General features: G+C 44.2%; 1 protein-coding gene across 1 annotated transcript in view; it reads right to left on the bottom strand.

Annotated features, from left to right (window-relative positions):
- The window catches only part of NCOA5 (nuclear receptor coactivator 5), a 210,131-nt gene extending 201,280 nt beyond the window's left edge, over window positions 1–8,851 (bottom strand). The window contains 1 exon segment of the mRNA XM_029613483.1: window positions 8,821–8,851. Within this exon segment, the coding sequence (XP_029469343.1) occupies window positions 8,821–8,836 (16 nt within the window). The 5' untranslated portion in view covers window positions 8,837–8,851.
- Window positions 8,852–25,040: the final 16,189 nt, after the last annotated feature.

Genomic DNA, 25,040 nt, shown 5'->3' with positions numbered 1-25,040 from the left:
AATCTGTGTCAGAAGATGTATCATCACCCCAGGTATCATAGGGATCACTTGGGGGTTGAAGCCCCGATGGACCTGGTTGAGGATCCGAAGGCATCGAAGGAAACCTTGGAGGAACCGGTGGTACAATCGGTACTGGGAACGGCATCGAGGGTTTCGGTGCTGCCGATGGAGTCGGTGCCGGTCTTGGAACCGATGGAGCCAAAGGATAAATCGGTGGAGATATTCGAGAAGGCACCGATGGGACCACCCCGGAAGGGGGAATCAGGAACAGTGTTTCTCCCGCCGATGAAAATCCAGTTGGAGACGATGGCGCTGTCGGTGCTACTGGAATTATCGATGGGAGGGCATGTACAAGTGCCTCCATACGTTGTAGTAGCGGTGCCAGCGCTTCCACCAAAGGTTCGGTGGTCGGTTCCTTCCTCGGTGGCGGAGTCGGTGCCGGGGTCGATGCTGGTGGCGGTGCCGGAATCGGTGCCGGAGACGGTGCCAATGGAGGTTGGAATCTTTGCATCGCTTTCTCGATGGCCTCCTGGACCAGCCGGTCCAGTTCTGCCCGGAGACCAGGGGTAACAATACCCGGCTCGACGGGAGAGGGAGGCTGAGGCAGAGTTGGAGGGACCACCGTAACCGGTGGGATCACGGCTCCCACACCCCGAGAGGGTGAGGGTTTCCTCGATGCCTGCGAACGAGACGTGGACGGTGCCAAGTCTGAACGAGGCCTCTTAGTCGGTGGCTCGGCTTGTTCAGAGGTCGATGACTGTGGATCCTCGACAGGCCGAGACTTGTGCCGTCGATGGCGATGCTTGTCCTTCCGGTCTCCTCGCTCATCCGGGGAGGGGACAGGAGTCGACGGCCGAGAAGTCATCAATGGTGGACGGTCACCGGAGGGTTGACGATGGTGGTGCAACTTCGACGGTGCCGGTTCCGATGACGTCGATGCTATCGATGGCGTTGGGGTGGGTGCATGGAAGAGGAGCCCCATCTTCTCCATCCTGGCTTTGCGACCCTTAGGTGTCATTAGGGCACATTTGGTGCAAGTCAGGACATCATGCTCACTACCCAAACACAAACCCTATGGGGGTCTGTGATTGACATAGTCCGGGTACAATCCGGGCATCGACGGAACCCCGTCGCCATGGCTTAAGGCCAAATTTAGTCGCGGGCTCGGTAATTGCCAACAGGCCTCAAGGGCCAAATTCGACGGTAGTCGAAGAAAAAAAGGCAAAAAACTTACCGGTTTCCGCGGAGGTGACAAAAATTTGTCGAAGGGAGACCCCTGAGGGGCAATTTTCTTCGAAAGAAAAATACCGAATTCCTGTCAGGAACGTGGTAAGAGAGCTCCTTTCACCGCGTGGCAACTGCTGCGCGGAAAAAAGAAGACTGAAGGGAGACCCCTGCTGGCTGCAGGGTCAGTGCCTTGCTGGCATGCCCAGTAGGGGCCAGTCAAAGTTCTGTTTAAACTTTGACAGAAGTTTTCCGTGGTGGGCTCCATCCTCGATGTCACCCATTTGTGAGGACAACCATCCTGCTTGTCCTGTGAGAAAGTTGTGCGCTTCGCTGTGCGCACAGCTCTGTGTGTCTCTATGGATGCGCGCAAATTAGGCGCACCGGCGCCCCCACGCTTACCGCCGGAAGGGGAATAGAGCACAGATGACCCCATTCGCAAATGGTCGCCCCTCCCCCCCCCCCCCCCAAAGGGTGGACCCTTGTACGAATCGGGGCTAGCCCAAGTAGGGCCTGCTCAACCCGATCGGTGCCACCTTTAAATAAAACTCACGAAACGAAAGAAGGTCGGTGCTGCTATTCGAGCCCTGGAAACATCAACTTAAAAGATTTTACCTTACCTGGTCTCGGCTTTTACCGGCCGTGTGCAGGGCAGTCTCAGCTGATGGGGGGGGGGGGGGGGGGGGGGGGGGGAAGAGGGAAATACCTTCACTGCTGCACTCAATTTTGCACCCACTGCCTTTCAGCCACTCTGGGGGCTAAGTCCACGCCAAGACCAGGGCACCTCAGAGATATCAGAGATCACCTCAGGAATTCTCAACTGGGGGAGGGACCCTTTAGGTTTCACTGCAGGAGAGCGGGCTCGATCTTAAGGTAAATTTCTCTCTTCCTTGCTGTATTGTGAACACTATTCTAGTCTGTGGGATAGCTAACCGCATCTGCTGGGAGACGGAGATTACTGAAGACCTAAGCTAACTGCAACGGGTATATGTAAGAGAGACCTCCATCTCCCATCTGCTAGCAGAACACACTACCCATTGGTCCTGAGTCCATCTGGCTACATGCTAGGAAATAACAATATACAGCACAATCTGAGTAATTAACGTAATATAGAAAAATTAAATATATTTTGAGAATTCCCTTAGAAGTACACTGTAAGAGTGTCCCTTCAACCCTCTCTCCCTTCTCCCCTGGCCAGGCCCCTTTCACTCTTTCCTATCAGGCTCTCTCTCTCCCCTGCCCCTCCAAACAATCCCTTCCACTATCTCCAACCTTCACTCAAGAAATTTGACTACTCTCTTATACAGCCTTTCACACAGGCTTCCTGTCACTCTTCACACACACACACCTTCAAACAGGTTCCCTCTGTCCCAATCTCACATACCCTCCTCATACAGGCTCCCTCTTGCATGCACACACACCCTCAAACAGGCTCCCTCTCTCTCGCATACATATCCCCCCACCCCCCTCAGATTCCCTCTCTCTATTACATACACTCCTCCCCTCTCATATAGGCTGCATTGCTCTAGCAAATACACATTCAGAGGCTCTGTTTCTCTCTTGCACACTCATACAACCATACACATGGGTGCTCCCTCTCACGCACACATCCTTTCACATGGGTTCCCCTCACACACACCCTCAATTAGACACAAAGGCTCCAAATATCTCACATACCCTCCTGTGCCTGTCATTCTGCGCGCACACACACACTAACACTCACAGTCCACATTGATGCTACTCCTCAGGATGGGCTCAGCTTGCAACTCATCGGGGCCTTCCTCATCTTGAGCTCCACTCAGTCCACCAGCGCTTCCCTCATCTTCAGCCTCGAATGGCATGGGCTCCGCTTGCAGCCTGCCGGGAAACTCAAAATTCTACTCAAAAGAAAATTCTGCCACAGTTCTGCTCCCCGCCAGCTAATGTAGAATTTCCCCAGGACTAAGCTGCTGATAAGCGCTGCTCTCATATCCCCTAGCGGCCCAGAGGGAAAGGCAAAATAAAGAATGCAGCCGTGGCACACCTGCACCTCAGCACACTAGTTGAGGAACACTGCTGTGGAAGATGGTCGGGGACCCACAACAGGGTTGGACCACTACATTCCATTTCTATAAATTGGTCCGAGAGACCACATACATCCGGTGACTTCATGGGGACAAACATCTTAGATTCTATTCGCCATGAATCATGTCATACACCAAGTTCCAATCAAAGCTTGTGTGTGAGAAAGTTCATAGACAGAACAGAAAAGGTGACAAATGCATTCTTTCACCTTCAAAAACAGTTTATGGGTAATAAGACCCTCCTTCCACAGATTGCAGGGAAAAAAAAATCTCAGATTTAGAATACAGTCACGATAATATTGCACCATATGGAAACTGGGGCACAGAGATATTGGGGGGGGGGGGGGGGGGGAATGGAGCCTTGAAAATCTTCCTTGCCAAAAATGTCCAGCAGCCTTATTCAGGGTAGACCCAACGATGACTGACTGATGCAGCAGTTAGATGACTCCAAACATTTTGAACTCTGCATTCGATATTCAGCTTGGTAGACTTAGGAATGCTAGATAGGTGTTTCCACACTCTTACCTGCAAACAGTTTAGAATGGTGTAGACAGAGTCACTGGCTCCAAAGGGACATCCAATACATGGAGGGACATTAAAGATCCCTGCACAGAAACGTAATGCTAACAGGTAAATTTTTAAAGGAGTTACTCATATAAGTAACATACTATCGTAGCAAGTTTCAAAAGCTATTTACCGTGCTAAATGCACTTAATGCAGGTAAAACATGAATTCAATAGCATATCCTGTGTATGTACACATGAAGACCTAGCTCCAAGCATGTAAATGATTTGAAAATCAAGCCGTAAGCCTCGTCTCCAACTTGTCCACGAACTTCAAAATTTAATAGGTATTCTCGTGCGATGTCTGGCATACCAAGAAATGGGTTAGGGGGTATATTTGTAGAACACTCCTGAAAATGAGAGTTACTACCCTATGGCTCCAATGATGAAGGCAGAGAATCGGGGGGGGGGGGGGGGCCTCGTCTAGTTGCACTGGAGGGAAAAAACGCCAGGTCAGGACAAACCACGTTTGAACAGCTTGGCTCCACTGCCACTGATTATCAAGAATCCTGTATATCAAGGGTTCTGAGGAAGTGTTTACCACAATGGAAAGATACTGGGCCTCCGGTCTGAGGAATCGCTGCAGCAATGCTGAAGAGGAGTGGTTTGGATTAATCTCTCTCTAAACGATAAGGCAAAGAAATTTCACAGTACACCTGCAGTCTGATTGTCACCTATGTGCCCTCTGAACTGGCGTAGGTGGTGACAAGGATAGGCTCCTGCATCTCAGAAAGGTTTCTTTTTTTTTGGGGAGGAGAGCAACAGTATGAAGCATACTGCAGCTGGAGACTAATCAGAAGCCATCCCCCTATCAGCCTAGAATGAAACAATGGCTGTTGGAACTGGAAGGGTAGGTAAAAAAAAAGAAGAGGGACTTCCATCAGCTTGGCTAGAGTGGCCTGCATCATAGGCTGCTCCCAGTGCTTCGATGCTTTCTATGCATAGGAGCACCTACACTGCTATGCAGCATGTGTCGAGCACCTCCATCAGTGCACAGAGTCTCAAGTGTGCTGCGGCACCTTGCACCCATAGTGCAAATAGCAGATTTACATTTCTTCAATGCAGGCCGACTAACATTTGACCCCATGGCTTTTATTTAGGCTGCTGGGGTAAGTAATGGGGAGCTCCTGATCAATTCATTTCCCAATGAGGCAAACAATGCTACACTGTGGGAGAAGGATCTAAAAGATCTGAAAGATTTACACAATTCCTCTAGATGTGGCACCTGCAGAAAAGAACATGCCGAACTTCATCTTACCAAGGATTCAATTCTACAGCCATTCTAAGAAGATACAAGTGTTTAGGGTTGGGTTTTTTTTATAGCACTGAAAAGTGCCATTGTGGGTGCTGCATAAGAACATGCCATACTGGGTCAGACCAAGGGTCCATCAAGCCCAGCATCCTGTTTCCAACAGTGACCAATCCAGGCTACAAGTACCTGGCAAAGCAAGCAAGTCAACTAAAAAGTTAGGAATTGAAGAAAAGAAAGAATTTAAAGGATTCTGAAACAGTATCTGGAGAGAAAAGTACAAGTCTGAGCTGTGCTGAACAAAAAGACTCTTGCGGGAACTCCCGAACATGCTCAGTAGAGCTCAAACTCTACTAGCTTGAAGAGAAGTCCTTTCAGTGTCACTGTCCGATTCCACCCACACACGACTAATTTCAGCCTGATTGATAAAAAATACTAAAATTTCAACTGGTTTTGTTAAAAATGTTCATTTTGATATTAAAAGTAGCAGTTATACTATAGCTTACCAAAAAAAAAACAACAAAATGTATTTTTCGCTCCATAAGACGCACCTGACCATATGACACACCTAGGATTCAGAGGGGGAAAATTTGAAAAAAAAAATGGGTGTGCTAAACCGGCTCTGTTCCCAGGCGTCTGTGCATCTTATGGAGCAAATTAGGGGAGTGCATAAAATGTTTTTTTGTCCCCATTTCGTTTTCGGGTCTGGGGAGAGCCATTTCGGTCCACTCCCCAGATCAGAAACCTTTTATTGTTCTCTTTCTATGGGAAAAATAAAACCCCATCCCAACCCTGTAAATTTAATTAACTACAAGCCCCCCCCCACCTCCTGACCCTCCTCAAGACCTGTAAAGTCCCTGGTGGTCCAGCGGGGTTCCGGGAGCGATGTCCTGCACTTGGGCCGTCGGCTGCCAGGAATCAAAATGGCGGTCGGCCCCTGTGACATAGTAAGGGCAAAGGGCCGTCGGCGCCATTTTGATTCCTGGCAGCCGACGTTCCAAGTGCAGATCGCTCCCGGACCCCCAGGGACTTTTGGCAGGTCTTGAGGGGGGGGGGGGTGTAGGTTTGTTTTTCCCCCCCCACTCCATAAGATGCACATTTCCCCCCACTTTTGGAGGAAAAAAAAGTGCATCTTATGGAGCAAAAAAATATAGTACTTTGCATCCCCTTTTATACTATACTTCTCTAATCAATCCTTCAACTACTATGACCTTTACAAGCATTCAGTTTCACAGCAGATATTCAACCATAATACTTCAGGTCACCAAAAACATCAAGGTATGTATCAAAAGGTCACATACCTCTGCCAGAGTCACAGTTGGTGAGTGGAGAGCCAGAGTAGGCCAGGAGAGTCTGCAGTCACAATTCAAGAACACTCATTTTGCTAAAAATATTCTTTAAAAGGTGAAATGCGGGAGTACAAAAAACATTTAATAAAACTTAGGTGCCAATACATTATGTATTGTTTTTTGTAGATGTAAACCATTATTTTTCATTTGCTTTTAACTATTTTATTTTCACGAATTTAGTATCTTATGTATGTTTTATTGTAAACTGCTTTGATTACGTTTATGTATAAAAACAGTATATAAATTTAAATTTATAAGTTTTTTTCCTGTTTTTTTTTCTTTGTAGATGAGCCATTTGCTCTAATGTTTTCTTTTTTACTTCCTATGCCCCTTTTGTTCCTTCTTCCTTGCCCTTGCTATATACCAGCCATCAGTGAAGATGGAAGGCACTCCATTTACTGGCTTCTCCAATCTCTCACATCTCTTCCCAATCATCCACCTGCATTTCACACCCACTTCCCTCTGTTCTCTTCATCTCTTCTATAAACATGAGCAATAAATTGATTATTTGCCTCAACTTCCACCTTTGTTTCTCCTAAACCCACTCTCCTCAAACCCCATGCCAAAGGTTCCACTTTGTCTTTCAGGTTTAACTTCCTTCTCCATCCGTCCTCTCAATGACTGTCCTTTCCAGGCCCTGCACCTGCAGTAACAGTGTTATGAGGCTACCAGCTTGAGAACTGGCAGAACATGTTCTTGATGCCCTTACTGTTTAGAAAGGAAACATGAAGCCCACAAACAAATGATCTGTTTAAGTCCCTGTGCTACCAGCCTACAGACTCGAGAGAAGCAAGTCCCAGTGGAATGCAGGCAACTTAAAATTTTTGTACCTGCAGATTCCAATGTATTCCCATAAGTCAATTCCAAACAGGTGTGGATGGTGGTGGTGTGAGTTATGGAAGACAGCTTTTTTTCATGCCAGCAACAGAAATATTACATTTTCCCAATTGTGATAATGACAAAGTAATCAACTTTCAAAAATTCTAAACACTTTGCAGGAAAATTAAGATCAGGAGAGAAGGGCATATACACACTGTTTTCTACTGATAATTCAACATGAGGGATCTTTCCAACTGAGTTCTCAAAGAATGTGGTGCCATTTAAATTAAGTGCTTTGTAAAAATATACACCTTTTACAAAGTAGAATGCTCATTTTGATACAACTGACAGAACTGCTGAAAATGTTACTCAAATTTATTAGTTTGGCTACATTTTTAGGAGTAAGGTAGATGAACTCAGATTTAAGTAGGCTGCCAAATGTGTTTAGCTCAGCGCATGTGACTGGAGAGTGGTATAGGAGTTTAAGACGACCCCACCACCACCCAAATACTCCATGCTCCCACCCTCTTCTCCCCCTTTATGCATTTTTACTCTCTTCCCAAATTCCACTCCACCACCAACTCTATCCTACTGCTTTATCTCCCCTTCCATCTCCTCCTCATTCCTTTCTCAACATTTCCTTCCATATACATTTTACAAACTAGTTTAGCTCACTCCCTTCCCCTCAAATATAGAATTTGATAAATTTACTTGTAATTACTAGATAAACATTAAGCTAGACAGAACAACCGCTATACATAAAGCTTAAAATAAATAAATGTACATTAGAATTTTTCAAATCAACTTCATACCATTGTGCTCTCCTTCCTCCCTTTCCAAAGGTCTTATTTTTCCATTTTCTTCTGACTTTTGTTGCTTCACTCCATCATTTTGTTTTCCCCATTACTAATCACACCATAATGCCTAAACCCTCTCCTTATCTACCCATAACATTGTCTCATTCCATCTCTGCATCCTTTTCCATGCATGGGGCTGGCATGGCAGCCACTTTTCATGTGTGGGCCTAGTAACGAAACAGAAAATACTGAACACCATGTCATATAAATTAAAATCTTGCCTTAATAAAAAAAGGAAAAAATACTTTTACACTGCAGCTTAACTTTGGGTTCAATGTGATCCCTCAATTAGGAAAAGCAAGAAAGCAAGTTAAAGGTTGTAATTACAACACTGAAGCTAAGAAAAATAAAATCCTGACAATTTTTTAAATCTTATTCAGTTGGATCCTGAAATTTTATTGCAATTTGAAAGTGAGTTGCTAGTAGAAAAGTTCAGATGGAATGCATGGTTCCAGCAACTCCAGATACTAAATCAAGTATAAATGCCCCACTGTCAGCAGACTAATTCTCAGAATGTGCAAAGAGCATTCTCATGAGTACAATATTAAGTGCAAATTTATTTTTTTTAAGAAAAACAGCTGTTTTCCAATATTAAAAGAAATGTAAACAAGATACATAAAATATGCATCAAAAAACATAGAATGTTTTCAGTAATATTGCTAAGTATTCGCTGAATCCGTGAGCTGCTGTACTTACTGTAGGTAAGGCACATGCAAACAGAATGTGGAGGCATTCATAACTGCTCCTAAATCATAATACCAAAATACAAAGATGTATAAAGTATCAAAAATTCTTCAAAAAAATGAGGAATTATAACTTTCAGATGATTAATACCAATTACCAAATATTATCAATAGAAAAAAAAATTCTCCAACTAGATTCATCAGGGGTATATTGTGGACATGGGCATCATTGAAGTTATTTAAAAAATTACTGGAAACTAGATACCTTGTTGTTGGCTTACCAGCAAAGTGTTTGATTCCCTAGTATCTTTACAACAATGCTTTATGATTCCACCCCCCACCCAATTTTGCTGGTGGATTGCCATTTTAGTTTGTGTGTCCTGTTGTGAGGGAAGTCCTCAAAATTAAAATGTTCGTTTCTGCTGTGCTTGGAGAGATCTACCTGCATCTTCTAGTATGGTCTATAAATTCTCACACTTTGAAAATGCAATTATCACTATCACAAGCAATGTGTCATTAAATGATTGCTTTTGCCAAATTCACAGTGAAACCTCCAGAAACAGAAGCATCTATACATAATTGTTAGCACTAGCGATGCTTTCTGATGAACACTGCAGAGGAAACACATTATGTCAAAGAAAGATGCATCTTGGGATACATTCCAACAGTGAGAAAGCAAAATGACTGCAAGTATGCTGACTGAGACTTAAATGATTTCTTGTTTTGTTTCTAACAGAAACACACAACTGCCATTTGAAACTCTTAAGGTAAAGAGTCCAATATAAAAATTCTCTGCAGACAGAGCTTTCCCTTTAAGTAAACTTAGTACCTATGCATCATAGTCAAACACTATCAACAGGAAAAAAAGATTTTGTAAATACCAGAATTTAACTTGACCATAGACACTTATTTACAAGTTTCAAATATGCACTAATTCAACCTATGTTTTACTGTGCCCAATATGTGCTATACGTTATTCTGCAAAAATCCTAAAGAAAGTTTTGTAAATTCCATGTTTCCACCAAAACATTCTGCAGATTTTAGAACAATGTATTAAAAGCTTTCATTAAATCAAGTGATATATGTTAAATGTAGTCCAGATACTAACCTTGTAATAAATAAATCAGGGTGTGCTTTCCCTCACCTCTATCCATATTTTGGCCTCTATTTTCTATTTCTTCCTTGATAAGCCTAATTCATTCTCCTCTCCAATCGCTCTTTCCCTCTACTCCCTCTCTTCTATATGACCCCCTCTCACACTTCATCCCATTAATCCACTTACTAATCGGTCTTCCCTAGCAAGCAGCTTCTCCATTGCTTCCTACAAAAAAAAAAATTGTCTCCCGCTCCCAGAGGAAAAACAAACCTCAGGATCTCTCCACACAGCCAGTTCCTTCTCCAATATCTAGTATCAACCCTTTAGTTGTAACCCTCAACCCACCCCTCCTTAGCTACTACTGCTGCAATCAGCCTGCCCGCCCTTGCAGCATCCTTCCCACTGTTGTACAATTATCTACGGGCGATGGGGGTGGAGCCTGTCTGTTCTTTTGGTGCAGACGAACTTGAACCGCCACCGCGGGAATATGGGCGCCACGCGGCTGAATATGTAAGATACAGAAATCCATGTACTAAAAACTTTTTTTTAACCCTACTTTGTCTATAAGAAAAAGGTTTTAGCACATCCGGCCACCTCTCCCTTTTAGGTCTGCAAAAGCCAGTGGAATATCACCGCCCGGAATAATGGCATTCGCCTGCCGCATTCTGGGGTTGGCAACGAAGCGGCAGCCCACAGATCTCACGGTTCGAGAAAATGTAATTGTGTCCAGTTTAATTTCGTACTGACTCCTGTTCACCTAAAAGTCGCCATTTCTTAAACTCTCAAGACCGAGATATTTTTGCATAATCCTCGTGTGCTCCCTTTACGCGATCCTGGGTTAATCGCCGAGTGCGATCAATTTGGGGGACAAGCATTAATAAATACTTCTATCCGAGATGCATCTCATATATTATTACCCAGCGCTGAGACAAACGGCTGGGAAGGGAGGTGAATGAAGCAAAACCTTTAATGAAGAAACAGTATTGATTTCACCACTCAAATAATATGTAGATCAAAAGATGGGTTCTGCAACAGACCCACCACATAAGCAAAATTAATACTTACTTTAGAGGTACGGTTCACCGAGCAGACCGCTCATACACAAAACCTCCTGCGATTCAGCTTCGTGAGCGCGCTTCACCCAGATCCCGCGCTGCGAAAGACGAGGAGCGCGCGCTTCCTGGCTCCCCAGCCTAGGCCGCGAGGGCTTGCGGCGGGTAGAAAAAAAATAATTCGCAAAGGCAGACAGAAGGAGCTTCTTGAGAGCAAAAACCAGCCCGAGCACACCTCCCGCAGCTCGGCTTTCCTCCTCAGGCCGCTCCCGAATCCGCTTCTCTTGAGGCACGAACCGCTGACCTATTTTACCTTGGAACTACGCAAGAACCACAAGCCCAACAGGAAGGATCATCCTTATAGGCCGCCAAATAAAAAGATCGACAAATCCCACCAGTAAACCCCATAAGAGGCTCTACTTACCCACTACAAACCAAAGCTCTGGTAAATAAACACCAAAATCCCGTCCTGATTCGGTTCTAAGCCTTCAGACGATTCCTCACAGGCTCGACGCACTTCAGCGAATGACGCTACCTGAACGAGGAGGACAAAGGCGCCTAACCAGGCTGCTTCTTCACGACACTTCGATAGGAGCGCGCGCGTGCTGTCTCACTTTCCGGCATCTGCCAGCTGTTTGTTCCGTGAGATTAGGGGGTAACCATAGAGATGAAACCGTTATTGACTTACTACGCTAGGTCGTAAACGTGGAGACTCGCGGTCAGCGGCCATTTTCTATCTTTCCAGAAAATGCTCTGGGTGTATTGCGTAGTAAAATACATGAAAGCTTTAAATTAAAGATTGATAGGCGTGCTTTACATTTTACATAAAAATCATAACAATGGTTTTTGTAGACATCATTTTTTGTATAAATGGGGCTATTTTATTAGTTAAGAGTTATGGGCCCGTTGGATTTGTTTTATTTTCGCTTGAGCCTGACAGACCAGTAAACAAGTTATTAGTATTGTTTTCCTTAGACTAACTTACAGGTCGATGCATTTTCTGCTTGCAAAACTTACTCATGCAGTAAGGAGTTTTGCGCACAGAAAATATGTTTCTAATTGGGAATACTGCTTAGCGCCCTCGCATGGAAATCTCATGCAAAAGAAGGTATTAAGCAGTACCTCGCCCCTCCACATCTAATTCATAGAGACTGCTCACAGCGTCCAGCCAGTGTACATTTTTTTAATGTTGGAAATTTAACAGCAGGTCAGAGTTGGAGTTAAGTTTTCACCGTTACTGCACTGTTACTTAAAACCCCTAAAGAAGAGGAAAAACAGTTTATAAATGTCTGCGAATAAATACAGACTTAACCGGGTAAATGATGGCAACTTATTTATGCGGTAAGTTACTGCCGCCACTTACCTGCATAAGACTGTACTTATCTGGCTAAGTAACAGCTGCCACCATTTACCCATATAGGTATCAGCTACCGCCCCTTATATGCATAGGTACTGACTTATTCCTCTGGCAGCTATAGCCGGATGTATGTTTTATTAATCTCTTCTAAAGATTTCAATCCATGCCACACATCTAGTTTCTATGGGGAGACAGGTCAGAGGAAACAGAGTCCTTCGTTATGCAAGTATAGTGAAGTCCGGCAATGGAGCTCCTCAGCTCTGGATACAGGGAGAGTAAGGAGAGAAGGTAAGAGGGGGTTATGCCTTCACCCCTGGGCTACTCATGCGTTTGTTTCGAAGGGAGACACTGCTACTTAGCCAGGTAAGTACTTTATCCAGCTAAGTAGCTGTAACCCGCGCCAGATAGATACATACTGACATATATCCGGCTTCTGGCAGCTGCTTTCCACTGCCAGATACATAAACTAGTATTTATCTGGCTAAGTGGTGGCCATGGCTGTCGCATATGGCTCCCCCCTCCCTTCCTGAGTTAAAATGTGTATTTGGCATAGGCCGACAGGCCCTGCATGACCAGGTGTACATACCGTGCATTTGCATGAGGTGGCACACCTGAGGGTGCAATGGGCCAGTGGCAACAGGAGAGGACGTGGGGCCACCAGCGGAGCTCATCCTGCCAGAGGCTGAAGGAAAGGCCCATATTTTTGTGCGCGCTCATGCACAACTTCCACTTCTTCCCCCCCCCCCCCCCCTCCAAAGCAAGAATGCCATTGGGCCGTGGTGGAGCTCATTCCACCATGGCCCGATGACAATAGGAGGCCCTGTGTGTATATGTGTGAGCTTATATGTATGTATGTGTGTGAGTCTATGTACCTGTGAATGTGTCTGAGAGCCTGTGTGCGTGTTTGTGAATGTTTGTGTGCCTGTGAGAGCCTATGGTCACATATAGGCTCTCACAAGCACACACACACACACATACATACATAATGTATCTGTGAAGGAAAAGGAGCCTGTGTATGTAAGAGAATTAATGTGTTATTATGTGTGTGTGTGAGAGGGAAGATAAAATTTGTATGGCCTACCTCCCCCAATCCATGATGATCTCAGGGTGATTGGAATTCAAAAGATCCCAGATATGGAGAACAGAAGATTTTTAAATCCTTATTAGTTTTGGGGTGTAATTTGATGTTTCTGCTCTTTTGAAATATTTAATTTTTTTTGGAGGGAATAGAACATTTTTTAATTATTGGATTTTTTATTCATCAGATTTTTAAAAATATTTTATTGGTATTTGGTTTTTCTATGCTCTGCATGTAGAGGCTGATTTTTTGTGGGTTCCAGTTCAGTTCTTCTCAGCATGGTTCTATTTATACTTTCTGATCTCTTCATTCTGTATTTGGTGAGGTTCTGTCTCTGTTCTGCATATATGACAGAGGTGAGGGGGTAGGGGCGAGTTAGTTTTTTAAAATATAGATTGCAGAAGGCAGTTGGCTTTATTTGATGGGTCAGGACAGAGACTGAATGAATCGGGGGGGGGAGGGGGGGCAGCACAATAATTGTTCGCACAGGGCAGCAAAAAAAACTAGCAAGGCTAAAGGACGAATGCACGTTTTAAAAGTTGGGTTTTTTTTCACATTTTTTAACTCCCAATGCATTAGCATATCATTAGTTTACTGCATTGGGAGTTTAAAAAAAATAACCTGAGCGTTGCATTGGCCTCCTTTAATTTATTTGTGACTAACTTTAAAGAACAGTGTGTTACCGTATTTTTCGCTCCATAAGACGCACTTTTTTTCCCCCAAAAGTGACCAATAGCAGCGGTCGGTCCCAGTGACATAGTGAGGGCAAAGGGCCGTCGGCGCCATTTTGATTACTGGCAGCCGACGGCCCACGCCCAGGAGATCGTTCCCGGACCGCTCCTGGACCCCCGCTGGACCACCAGGGACGTTTGGCAGGTCTTGGGGGGGTCAGGAGGGTGGGGGGGTTGCAGTAAATTAAGTCGGCAGGTCTTGGGGGGGGTCAGGAGGGTGGGGGGTTGCAGTAAATTAAGTCGGAAGGTCTTGGGGGAGTCAGGAGGGTGGGGGGTTGCAGTAAATTAAGTCGGCAGGTCTTGGGGGGGGTCAGGAGGGTGGGGGTTGTTAATTTAAAGGGTTGGGATGGGATTTTTATGGGGAGGGGTTCCCAGGGGATCTGGGGAGTGGACCGAAATGGCCCTCCCCAGACCCGAAAACAAAATGGGGAGAAAAAAAAAGCTATGCACTCCCCTAATTTGCTCCATAAGACGCCCAGACGCAGAGCCGGTTTAGCACAATTTTTTTTTTTTTAAATTTTCCCCCTCTGAATCTTAGGTGCGTCTTATGGTCAGGTGCGTCTTATGGAGCGAAAAATACGGTAAGTTAGTTTAGTGAAAAGGTATTGGCTACAACCTGCTGACCTGTGATTCTGCATATTCAAATGAACTAACATGGCATTAAGATTGTTTATATTCCTATAGCTCAAAATTCTACCTTACCCTTGTTCTCTGTCTCTTGCTCCCTCCATTTTCTTAAACCTCAGGCTCCTGGGAGGCTTTCTCCACCGGATTCCCTTGTGGCCAACAGGAGAGCTGATCATAGTGGAGGACAGTCCCTTGGAAAACCAGGAATAAGGAGTACTTGCCTGTGAAGGGGGCTCCTCCATCCTCTGGTTATTCTGGAAAGAGGGGTTTGTTCTCACTTGTTCTTTGAGTTGATGCCATGTTATTGGCAGAGAACTGCAAGACAGGACAGCAGATTCAATGTTTGAAACCCATCTTAGTAGTATTCCTTTTTAGAGATATTATTTGGACAAGGTCTGAGGGGACTGAGTCCCAGAGATTCCCAGAGGATAGAATCCTCTAGCCTCAGAACTATTTCAAGCCATGGTGGTCTTGGGGATATCAGAGTCAGCGTCCAGAGGAGGTAATACACTGTCCAGATATCCATCAGCCTATTCATAGGGTGATGACGACAAGAAATGTTGATACAGCCTCCAAGAGTGCATGGTAAAGGCTGCTCTTGGGAAGCTACAGAGTTAGAAAGCTGTGTTCCAGTACCATTCAAGGCCCATGGTTTAAGTTGGTACTCCTATTTGGAGTTCCAAAAATAAAGATTGATCTCCTCTGGCGCTCCCTGTAAAAGGATTGCTTAGCCTAAGTCTGACAAGCTTGGCTAAGAATGTATTCGTAAGGTAGGCCTCAGTATCCTCCCATTTGATTGTAAAACAAGTGTTGGAAAGGGTGTGGTAAGCAACAGATACAGGCTCAGTGCTAAGGGAGTTAAAGTCATAAGAGAAAGCAAGCTATTTCTCTCTCTGGGTTATGATTTGGGAGATTGCATTTGTCTTTAAAAAATATGCTTTCAGATGTGCAGACAAAAATGGTATAACTACAGTAGCAGAGGCATGGGAGAGAGATCCCCCCACTTTTTCCCTTTCCCTTAACTTCCAATAGTGATAGAACTGTGCTGCTTTTCTGGGCCCTCTTACAATAATAAAGGAAAGTATTGCACTGTATTGTCATTGCTTTTGCTATATCTCTGTAGCATTGCTTTCTGAAGCATAAGTGAGCACATAATAATTCTATTTCTGAACTTGGGTGTGAGTATGGCATTTTGTGTCTTGGAGTAGCAGAACTCGCCAGGGAGGTGCCTGAGGTATATTGGCCTTGTGTCTTACCACACCCACAGAATAAACTTGTAACACTCCCTCAGTCAGGGGTGTCAAGTCCTTGGAGTCTTGAGCTCAGTGGTGAGCTGCACAGGAAGTCTGGTGCCTTCCCACTTTCTGGGTTTGTTGGGAGGCTTGTCTTTATACCAGGTTAAGCAGAACATAAGAACATGCCTTACTGGGTCAGACCAAGGGTCCATCAAGCCCAGCATCCTGTTTCCAGCAGTGACCAATCCAGGCCATGAGAACCTGGCAAGTACCCAAAAACTATGGGCTGGATTTTAAATGCCCTGTGCACGTAAATCCGTCCGGATTTACGCGCACAGGGCCCTCGCGTGCTGGCACGCCTATTTTGCATAGGCCGCTGGCACGAGCACAGCCCCGGGATGCGTGTAAGTCCCGGGGCTTCATAAAAGGGGCGGGGAGGGGCGTGTCCGGGGACGGGTCAGGGGGTGGGACTGGTGTCAGGGGGCAGTTCGGTGCAGGACCAGGGGGCGTGGCGCCGGCCCGGGGGCGTGGTCGAGGCCTCTGGACCAGCCCCCGGGTCGGGTGATGGCGCGCCAGCAGCCCAATGGCGCGTGCAGATTTACGCCTGCTGAAAGCAGGCGTAAATCTGGCAACAAAGGTGTGGGGGGGGTTTAGATAGGGCCGGGGGGGTGGGTTAGGTAGGGGAAGGTGGGGGGGAGGGCGAAGGAAAGTTCCCTCTGAGGCCGCTCCGATTTCGGAGTGGCCTTGGAGGGAACAGGCAATGCGCGCCGGGCTCGGCGCGCACAGGTTGCACAAATGTGCACCCCCTTGCGCGCGCCGACCCCGGATTTTATATGATATGCGCGGCTACACGCGTATGTTATAAAATCCAGCGTACTTTTGTTCGCACCTGGTGCGCGAACAAAAGTACACCCTCGCGCAAATTTATAAAATCTACCCCGATGTCTTTTCCATGCTACTGTTGCTAGTAATGATATAGAAAAAAGCCTTAATAGATGATACGAACCAATAAACTGCAGAGAAAACACGTATTCGTCAAAAATAACACTACAATTTTGTTTTATGGGACCATCATATAAACAAGAAGAGTCGGTACAGTAACCCAATCAGTAAACTGTAAAAAGCAAGGGCAACTGAATTAAATTGAAATTATAGCCTAAGTGACGGTGTCATCAAGCCAGACGTTGTGATTTTAACCCAAAACCCAACCGGTCTTCTAATCATTCACCATCACTGTAAAAATTATATTTCTTAATTGAAAAAATATATTGTTTGTTTTTTATATTCTTTGCTGGGGAATTAAAAGTCTGTCAAAAACTTTCAAAATCAGTCTGTGTGATGAAGAAGAACTTCAGGCCTCATTTTCCAATATATGAGAGAGAGAGAGAGAGAGAGAGTTAGTTGCTATAATGTCTATGGTACCGTGTTGGGCATGAATTCATTTCCATGACTAGGAAGTAGTGCACTTTTTAAAAAATTCTTTTTGAAATGCTTTAAAAAAAATCCTAAAAAAATTGGACCTATGATTAACACTGCACCCCTGTGAGCACAATTAATGCTCTAAAAGATACCAACAGTTGGGGTTTATATGATGGTCCCATAAAACAAAGTAATATATAGTGTTATTTTTTATGAATACGTGTTTTTCCCGTCGATAGCAGGGCTGAATTAGCCATGCTGTCATGGGATCTGTCAATCAGGCCCGGGAGGCGGAGCTTGTCAAAGCAGAGAACAGAGCTTCGCTCTCTGCGGCTGCGCGTGTGTTCCCGCGCAGGAAAGTAACGGAATCTCCTCAGTCTGTTTTTTCCGCACGCGGAGCTGATCTCTGCCTGGTGCACTTCCAACAGTGTACCACCATTGGACTGCTCCCCGGAATTGCTCATTGATTATCTTCATAAACTATATGTCACTGGTCTAGCAACATCATCCATCAGAGTTCACCTCAGTGCCATAGGCGCCTATCATAGACCAATCAATGGCATTCCTATATCCAATCACCCATTACTGACTCATTTCATTAAGGGTTTAACACACATTCGTCCTCTGGTATCCAAACCTCCAGTTCCATGGAACCTCAACATAGTTCTGGAACAGCTCATGCTTTCCCCATTTGAACCTATGGACTCAGCACACATTAAATACCTCACATGGAAAGTGGTATTCCTGGTTGCATTAACATCAGCACGAAGAGTGAGTGAGTTACAAGCTTTGGTCTATTATCCTCAATACTTGCAATTTCATCACCAGAAGGTAGTTCTACGAACTCACCCGTCCTTTCTACCAAAAGTAGTTACACCATTCCATCTCAATCAGACTATGGAATTACCAATTTTTTTCCCTAAACCTCATTCGAACGATAGGGAAAAACTACTACACACACTGGATTGTAAAAGAGCTTTAACACACTACAAAGAAAGAACAAACTCGGACTCCCGTGTTTCTCAACTCTTTGCCTCCTTTGACCCAAAGGCACCTGGACTACCAGTGGCTAAACGCACCATCTCCAGTTGGATAGCGCAGTGCATCAAATTCTGCTACGACAAACAGAATTTACATTTACAATCTACTCCTAAAGCTCACCAAGTTAGAGCAGTAGCAACCTCCTTAGCACACCTGAAGAATGTGCAACCCATAGACATTTGCAAGGCAGCTACATGGTCATCACTGCATACCTTCACATCTCATTACTGCCTTGACCAGCAAACAGCCACTGATGCGAAGATAGGGCAAGCAATACTGCAATCTCTATCCTCCTGTCCACGGTGACTGCCAGGTCAACCCTGGAGCCCTTTTTAAATATCGGGGTTACATTGGCCATCTTCCAGTCTTCAGGTACAATGGATGATTTTAATGCATATTCCCAAAGATATCATATACCAATCACTAAAAATTCAAAATAATTTTTTTGTCTGATCTTATTTTTCTAATTGGTTAGTCCCCATTTTTTTTCCCATGTTCCCTTTCTCGGTATTTTACCAATTCCTTTTACAATGTCTCTTTCTTTTTTCTTTTTTCTGTTTCTTCTCTCTCGACCTGTCTTCTTCCCTTCCTCTGTCAAACACACATTCTGGCTCTCATTCTCATACGCTGTCTTTCTCACACACACACACACACACATGCTCCCACTCTCACGTTTCTCACAAACACACAGTCTTTCCTCTCTCTCTCTCTCTCTCTTGCCTCAGCCTTCCTCTCTCTCGCCTCAGCCTTCCTCTCTTTCTCCGGGTCTCCTCTTCTTGGGCTGTAAAAGGGGGGTCCGCGGCAGCCCTACCACAGACACTACTCCTTTTCTGCATGTGGGCTGACACACCTCCTCCTTTCTGCCTGCGTGGCTCCAAAAACTTTTTTTCTTCTGGGCTGCGCAAGCCAGGAAGAAGAAGGAGCACCCAGAGTTTTGGGACCTCTTCTTTTCTTTGTGCCATTTTGGGATGGGCTCCACCATGGCCTCACTGGGCTCCTCACTTCAGGCCACAGTGGGATGGGCTCCACCACATCCCCACTGGTCTTCCTCCATGGGGGGGGGGGGGGGGGTAAGAAGATATGTGTGGCCGGGAGAAAAATTGTGAACGGCTGCGCACGCTTGCATCTTAGAGGGAACAGTGCTCACGTGTGGCTTCAGTTCTCTGTTGTTTTGCTAATTCTTACAGTAAAAACACTATGGGGTGCGTCTCCCTCTTCTACTCAGTCAGGGATGGGCTGATTTGGGTGGCAAGTAACATGATCTATCAACAAGAATGGATTTAGATCCTCCCAGATTGGTTGTGGGCATATCATTTGTAAGCCTGGTGCACTGGGGTTCATTCTGTCATCCCTTGCATGGCTCAAGGCATCTGGTCCAAAGAAGAAGTATGTGGTGTATAAACAGAATGCAAACCAAGGCTATCAGGCCAGCCTGGTTGCAGTTCCTGCCCTTAATGGTTGCTTATGTGAATGGGCAAGGATATGCTTGGAGAACAATGATAGCCCAAAAAGAAAACAAGTTGTTCTGGTGGGCGAAGCAGAACTTACTGCGGTTTTTAGCCGTTCACATTGCAAGGGTAGTGCACGTTTAAACTGACTTCCTCAACAGGAATAGATCAGCCCTTATTCCTGTTGAGGAAGTCAGCTCAAACTAAGCTTAAACTAAGCTTTCTGGAACAGGAGAGATTATGGGGCTCCCCCATAATTGAATCTGATGACACATCACAAGTTTCCAAGGCTGATAGATTATTCAGCTGCCTGAGAAAAAAAACAAAACAAAAATTCAGCGATTGCTCTAGGCCTGGCATGCCAGAAACTAGTTTTGTTTTTTGCTGTATCAGCCTAACCCTTGAGGAATATGTTAGCTCAGAGAGGGATATTCATACAGCAATGACCCTGCTGGAGTTTTGTTAGATGGGTGGCTTTTTTTTTTTTTTTATTTTTTTAAATCTCAGGTCATTTCTCTGAGCAGGTGGACATCCCATCCAGGCTGAACTTCCTGAAAAAGGGATTTTGATAAGGGCGGCCTCTTAATTTCCTGGAGTTCCCAGTTGCAGCTATTTCATGATACAGATTATCATTTTCATGGGGGGGTTCGGTGTTAAGTGTATTTGTCCTCCACTTGAGACTCTGGTGTCCCAATAGAATCTGGATCTAGTTCTTAGGACTCTTGTTTCCTCCTTTCAAGATGCTTAGTCAAGCATTTTTTTTTGAAGGATATTCCTTAAAAGTGGATCTCTAGTGGCCTATGCCCAGAGTTACAGTCCTTATTTGGCAGTGATCCCTTCTAGTCTTTCCACAGAGTTGGTTACTTTTAACCAGTGCCATCCTTATTCAAGGTCATCTTTCCCTTCAATTAAACAGGCAGTATATCTTCCAGTGACCTTATTAAAGGTTCTTTGAATCTTCCCCAGGTATTTAAAAGATGGCTAACCCCTTTCAGCTAAACAATAGGCCTTTATTCAGTGTACCTCATGGGGAGAGGCAACTTTAGAATCCTCATTGTCCATGTAAATCAAGCAGATGACTCCCTCCACCTTTGCAGAGACAGCAGCTTCCAAAGGTGCTTGGTGCTCATTCTTTGAGGGCTCAGGTTTCCTCTTGAGCAGAGTTATGGTGCCTTCTGAATATTATTGGGGATTACTAGATGTAGGGAGCTAAGACCATGACAGAATTTGTCTCATTGATTAATTTGAATTTGTTTTGCTCTTATATTAGGCTTTAGTAACATATACATCTAATAATGATTTAAGAGGCTATGCTTGGATGTCAGAAATCCACCCAGCTGAAAAAACTGCATACGTCAAATGTCATTGAGTTCAGAAATCATCCCATCCTTTGTACAGATGTCATGGTGCAATTTTCATCATATGGACCTTTATTTCATATGTGATAACTGATTGTCAGCAAAAAAAAAATGTTTATGATACACCTACTCAATATTTTAGTTATGTACACATTTAAAAATGACACTATTTAGATTTTAAGTTAATACCACAGTCTGAATTGAGGCAGTCTTTAGTAGCCTTACAGTTCCAGCGTTTTGTAGCACTATGCAGTCCTATACCTTATGAGTATATGCATTTACTTGCTGAGTCAGTGAGATGATTATTTGATATGTTCTTTTTTACTTTTATCTATGAAAGCTAATCTGATCATACTAACCAATCACCCTGTCCCACTGCTGGCCACTTGACAGTGTGATATGTCTTGGTATAAATTACAAATTCCCTTGAGGTAAATTCTGCTCTATTGCTGCTGCACAAGTATTTTTCTGTACCCAATATACTGAATTTAGTGAGCCCCTTCTATTTTTCCCTATAAACCTTTTTGAGCATTTCTTCCTGTAACGCTACTTATTATGGGATGTACCGAAAGTATGGTTCACAGCCTCTTATGGGTGTTTTCTGGCAGTGTGGCATTTCTGTCTATTCATTTCTTCCATCCAGATGGTGTAGGACTTGCGCTATGGTGACCTTAGCCGCTCCAGTATCCTCTTTCTATATTTTCTCCTTCTGTTTTTTCTACTCGTACCCGTCGTTCTGCCTATTTATCTACTCCAACTGATGTACCTGATGAATTTAAATTGTTCAGCCGAACTGAAATCTTTTTGCTTCTTGGCTGACTCCTGGTGTTCAAGCTGCTACAAATGCCAAATGGATTCAAACTATTCGTTATCAATTTATGCAATTTATTAACTTAATTACTGAAAGACTTAATACTCTCAACTCTGAACTACGAGCAACTGCTGTCATGGCTCAGCAGAATCCTTTGGCTTTAGATTCAATCCTTGCCTCAAAGGGAGGTGTCTGTGTTATTATTGGCACTGCATGCTGTACCTATATTCCCACTGTTACCTATGACATTAGATGTCTTATGTTCTTCAGAATCTCCGTAACCTATCTCACATAACGTATGCACAAGGTGGTGTGAATTCTTCTGCTGACTCTTGGTTTTCCTCTTTATTTTCCTGGTTTCCTTCACTTTCTTGGTTGCGTACATTGCTTATATTCCTCTTTGCTATTTTTGCAATTATGATTTTTGGTTGTTGTTTCCAATGCTCTTTTTCTCTTTTATCATATATTCGCACTTCTTGTTGTTCTTCTTCTTCTGTTTTATATCTTTCCACTCCTGTCTCTGCTGCTCATTATGAGACAGTACTCCATGCAGAAACATGCCCAGTATAACAAGTATTATGAGAAAAAATAATACTTTCATACTGGTTTCTCTTTGTTGTTCTTATCTTTACTGCAACATTATTATATAATTACCTGACTCTGAAAGGTAACATATGCAGTCTTATTATCATAAGGTTTCTTTTCTTTATAATGTAGTAATTCTTGCAGCTCCACTATAGAGCTAATGGCTACCTAGTGAAATTTAGTTATGCTGCTATTATTTGTCAATTAGAGAGTGCGTGTCTGCCTATGAGTCTCATTTACTTTATGGGGGATCTAGAGGGATAACAATACACACACAAGGTTAGTTGTCAGCTTACTCATTTAGCCCATTTGCCATAATCACTTTTCAGGGTTCTGTCTTCACCTCTGGTACTTGGGTGTGCCACTTTGCCATTTGTAAGTGGCACAAGAGGGAAATGAGAAGTATGCCTGAACAGAAAACCAACATGGAGAAGGAAATCCCCAGAAGCCTCTGCTTTTCTTTAGCCTGCCTAGGCTGAATGGACTCTGAGTGACTTTCTGAGCATGACTTACAGAATGTCCCTGGATATCTGTAGAGGCAGGCAAGCTGGCACCAGACATGTGATGCCTATTTTTAGGGTCACAAAGGACAAACCACAGGGAAGCTTCAGGCACTATTCGCAGGAGTTTGTAATCAACATAGCTACAGACGTGTTGATTGTCTTGACCAGTAAGAGTTTAACAGAACAAAGAAAGCCATGGTAAATGGACTACAAGTCCTGGGGGAAACTAATCAGGGGTAGTTAGGGATGATCTAATCATGCATTTGACATCACAACTTATGTAAATGATTCTTTGGGCAGTCACACAAGTCTAGAAGCTTCCACAATATTGTATGTTATCTATAAAGGAAGGATCACTTCCTGTATACGAGGAGATGCTGGTCAGTTTGTCAGACAAAGGGCATCCAGTACCCAGCATCTCCCGAGAACACTTATACTGATTAATAAAAAGAACTTATACTTTCTACTGAGTCTAAGTGTTCTTGTGTCCCTGGCCATAAGCATAGAGTGTGCCTTACACTTCACCGGAGGACATCTGTAAGGCAGCCATTTGGTCTTTATATTCTCTCATAGATACTGTGGATTAGATGTGCAAGCCAAGGGAGATACTTCCTTGGGACAGGCATTTTCAGTGTGGCCCTGCCTTCTTTCCACTTGTGTTGGAATGGGCTTGGGTGTGTCCCACTAGTCTGAAGGGTATAGCAGGATGATAAGGAAGCTGAAATTTAATATTAACTGTTAATTTCCTTCCTTGAGTCCTGCTGCAGGACTCCAGGAGCCTCCAAGGAAGTCAGGGCCTGCATGGTATCCTTATCAGCAGAACTTGAGTTTGGCAGAAAATTTCAATTTTGCATTCAGTGTATGTCTGACATGTTGTTTTTGTGCTGTTTATCTTTCCTGTGGCATGGTTTGATATGCAAAGTACCGGACAGAGATATATGGGATACAGTCCCTGCCAGGCGTGGATTGTCCGATTGGGGGATCAGGCATCCCCTGGTGGGCCAGTCGAATTGGTCACATGCTATAGTAGTAGCATGACCTCTATTGTATCCCCACGGTCTGGTGAATGGGCCAGAAGAGCCACTGCTGGAACCTGGCCAGTGAGGCTCAAACTGGAGAAGAGAGGCTTCAGGCTACTGCCAGAGCCAAGGCCTGCAGTGTCCAAAGAAGAAAATGAGTGGCTGCGGGTTGCTGTCAGAGCCCAGGCCAGCAGGGACCAAAGAATAAACTGAGTGAGGCCAGCGGTGGTTAAATAAAAAAATGAGGTGGTTTGTGTATGTGTGAAGGATCCTGCTTTTGTGTGTGTGTGTGTGTGAGAGAGAGAGAGAGAGAGAAGGAACCTGTGTGCGTGCATGTGTGTCTGAGAGAGAGAGCCTGCTAGTCTGTGTGTTTGTGTGTGTGAAAGAGAAAGTAGGATACCGCTTTTGTGTTTATAAGAGAGAGAGAGGAAGCTTGTTTATGTATGTGTGCGAGGAAGGCAAAAGTTTGTACATCTCCTTTCTCCTGCTAATCCACTACAATCTTAGGAAGACTGGAAATCAAACCTTCCCAGGTATAGAAAGAATGGGATTTTTATGTTTTTATCCTTATTAATTTTAATTATTGGGTCTCCCAAATACAAAAAAAAATTCAAAACATTAAATTTCTTAAAAAATGTCAGTTTTTATTTATTGGATATTTTATTCATCAGTTGTTTTTAAATATTTGTTCTTTTTTAAAGTATGGTTTTACTATTATGTTTGATATTTTCTAGAAACAGTAATATTTCTGTTTTGTGTATACTGTGTCTAGCTTGTTGCTCTTTCCAGTTCAGCTTTTGTCTGCACATTTCTGTTTATACTCTATCTCTTTTCATTCTGTATTTGGTGATGGTCTGTCTGTGTTCTGCCTTT

The sequence above is a fragment of the Rhinatrema bivittatum genome, chromosome 8 (assembly GCF_901001135.1).
Source record: "Rhinatrema bivittatum chromosome 8, aRhiBiv1.1, whole genome shotgun sequence".
In the NCBI taxonomy this organism is placed as follows: domain Eukaryota; kingdom Metazoa; phylum Chordata; class Amphibia; order Gymnophiona; family Rhinatrematidae; genus Rhinatrema; species Rhinatrema bivittatum.
This window is presented reverse-complemented; position numbering and strand designations above follow the sequence as displayed.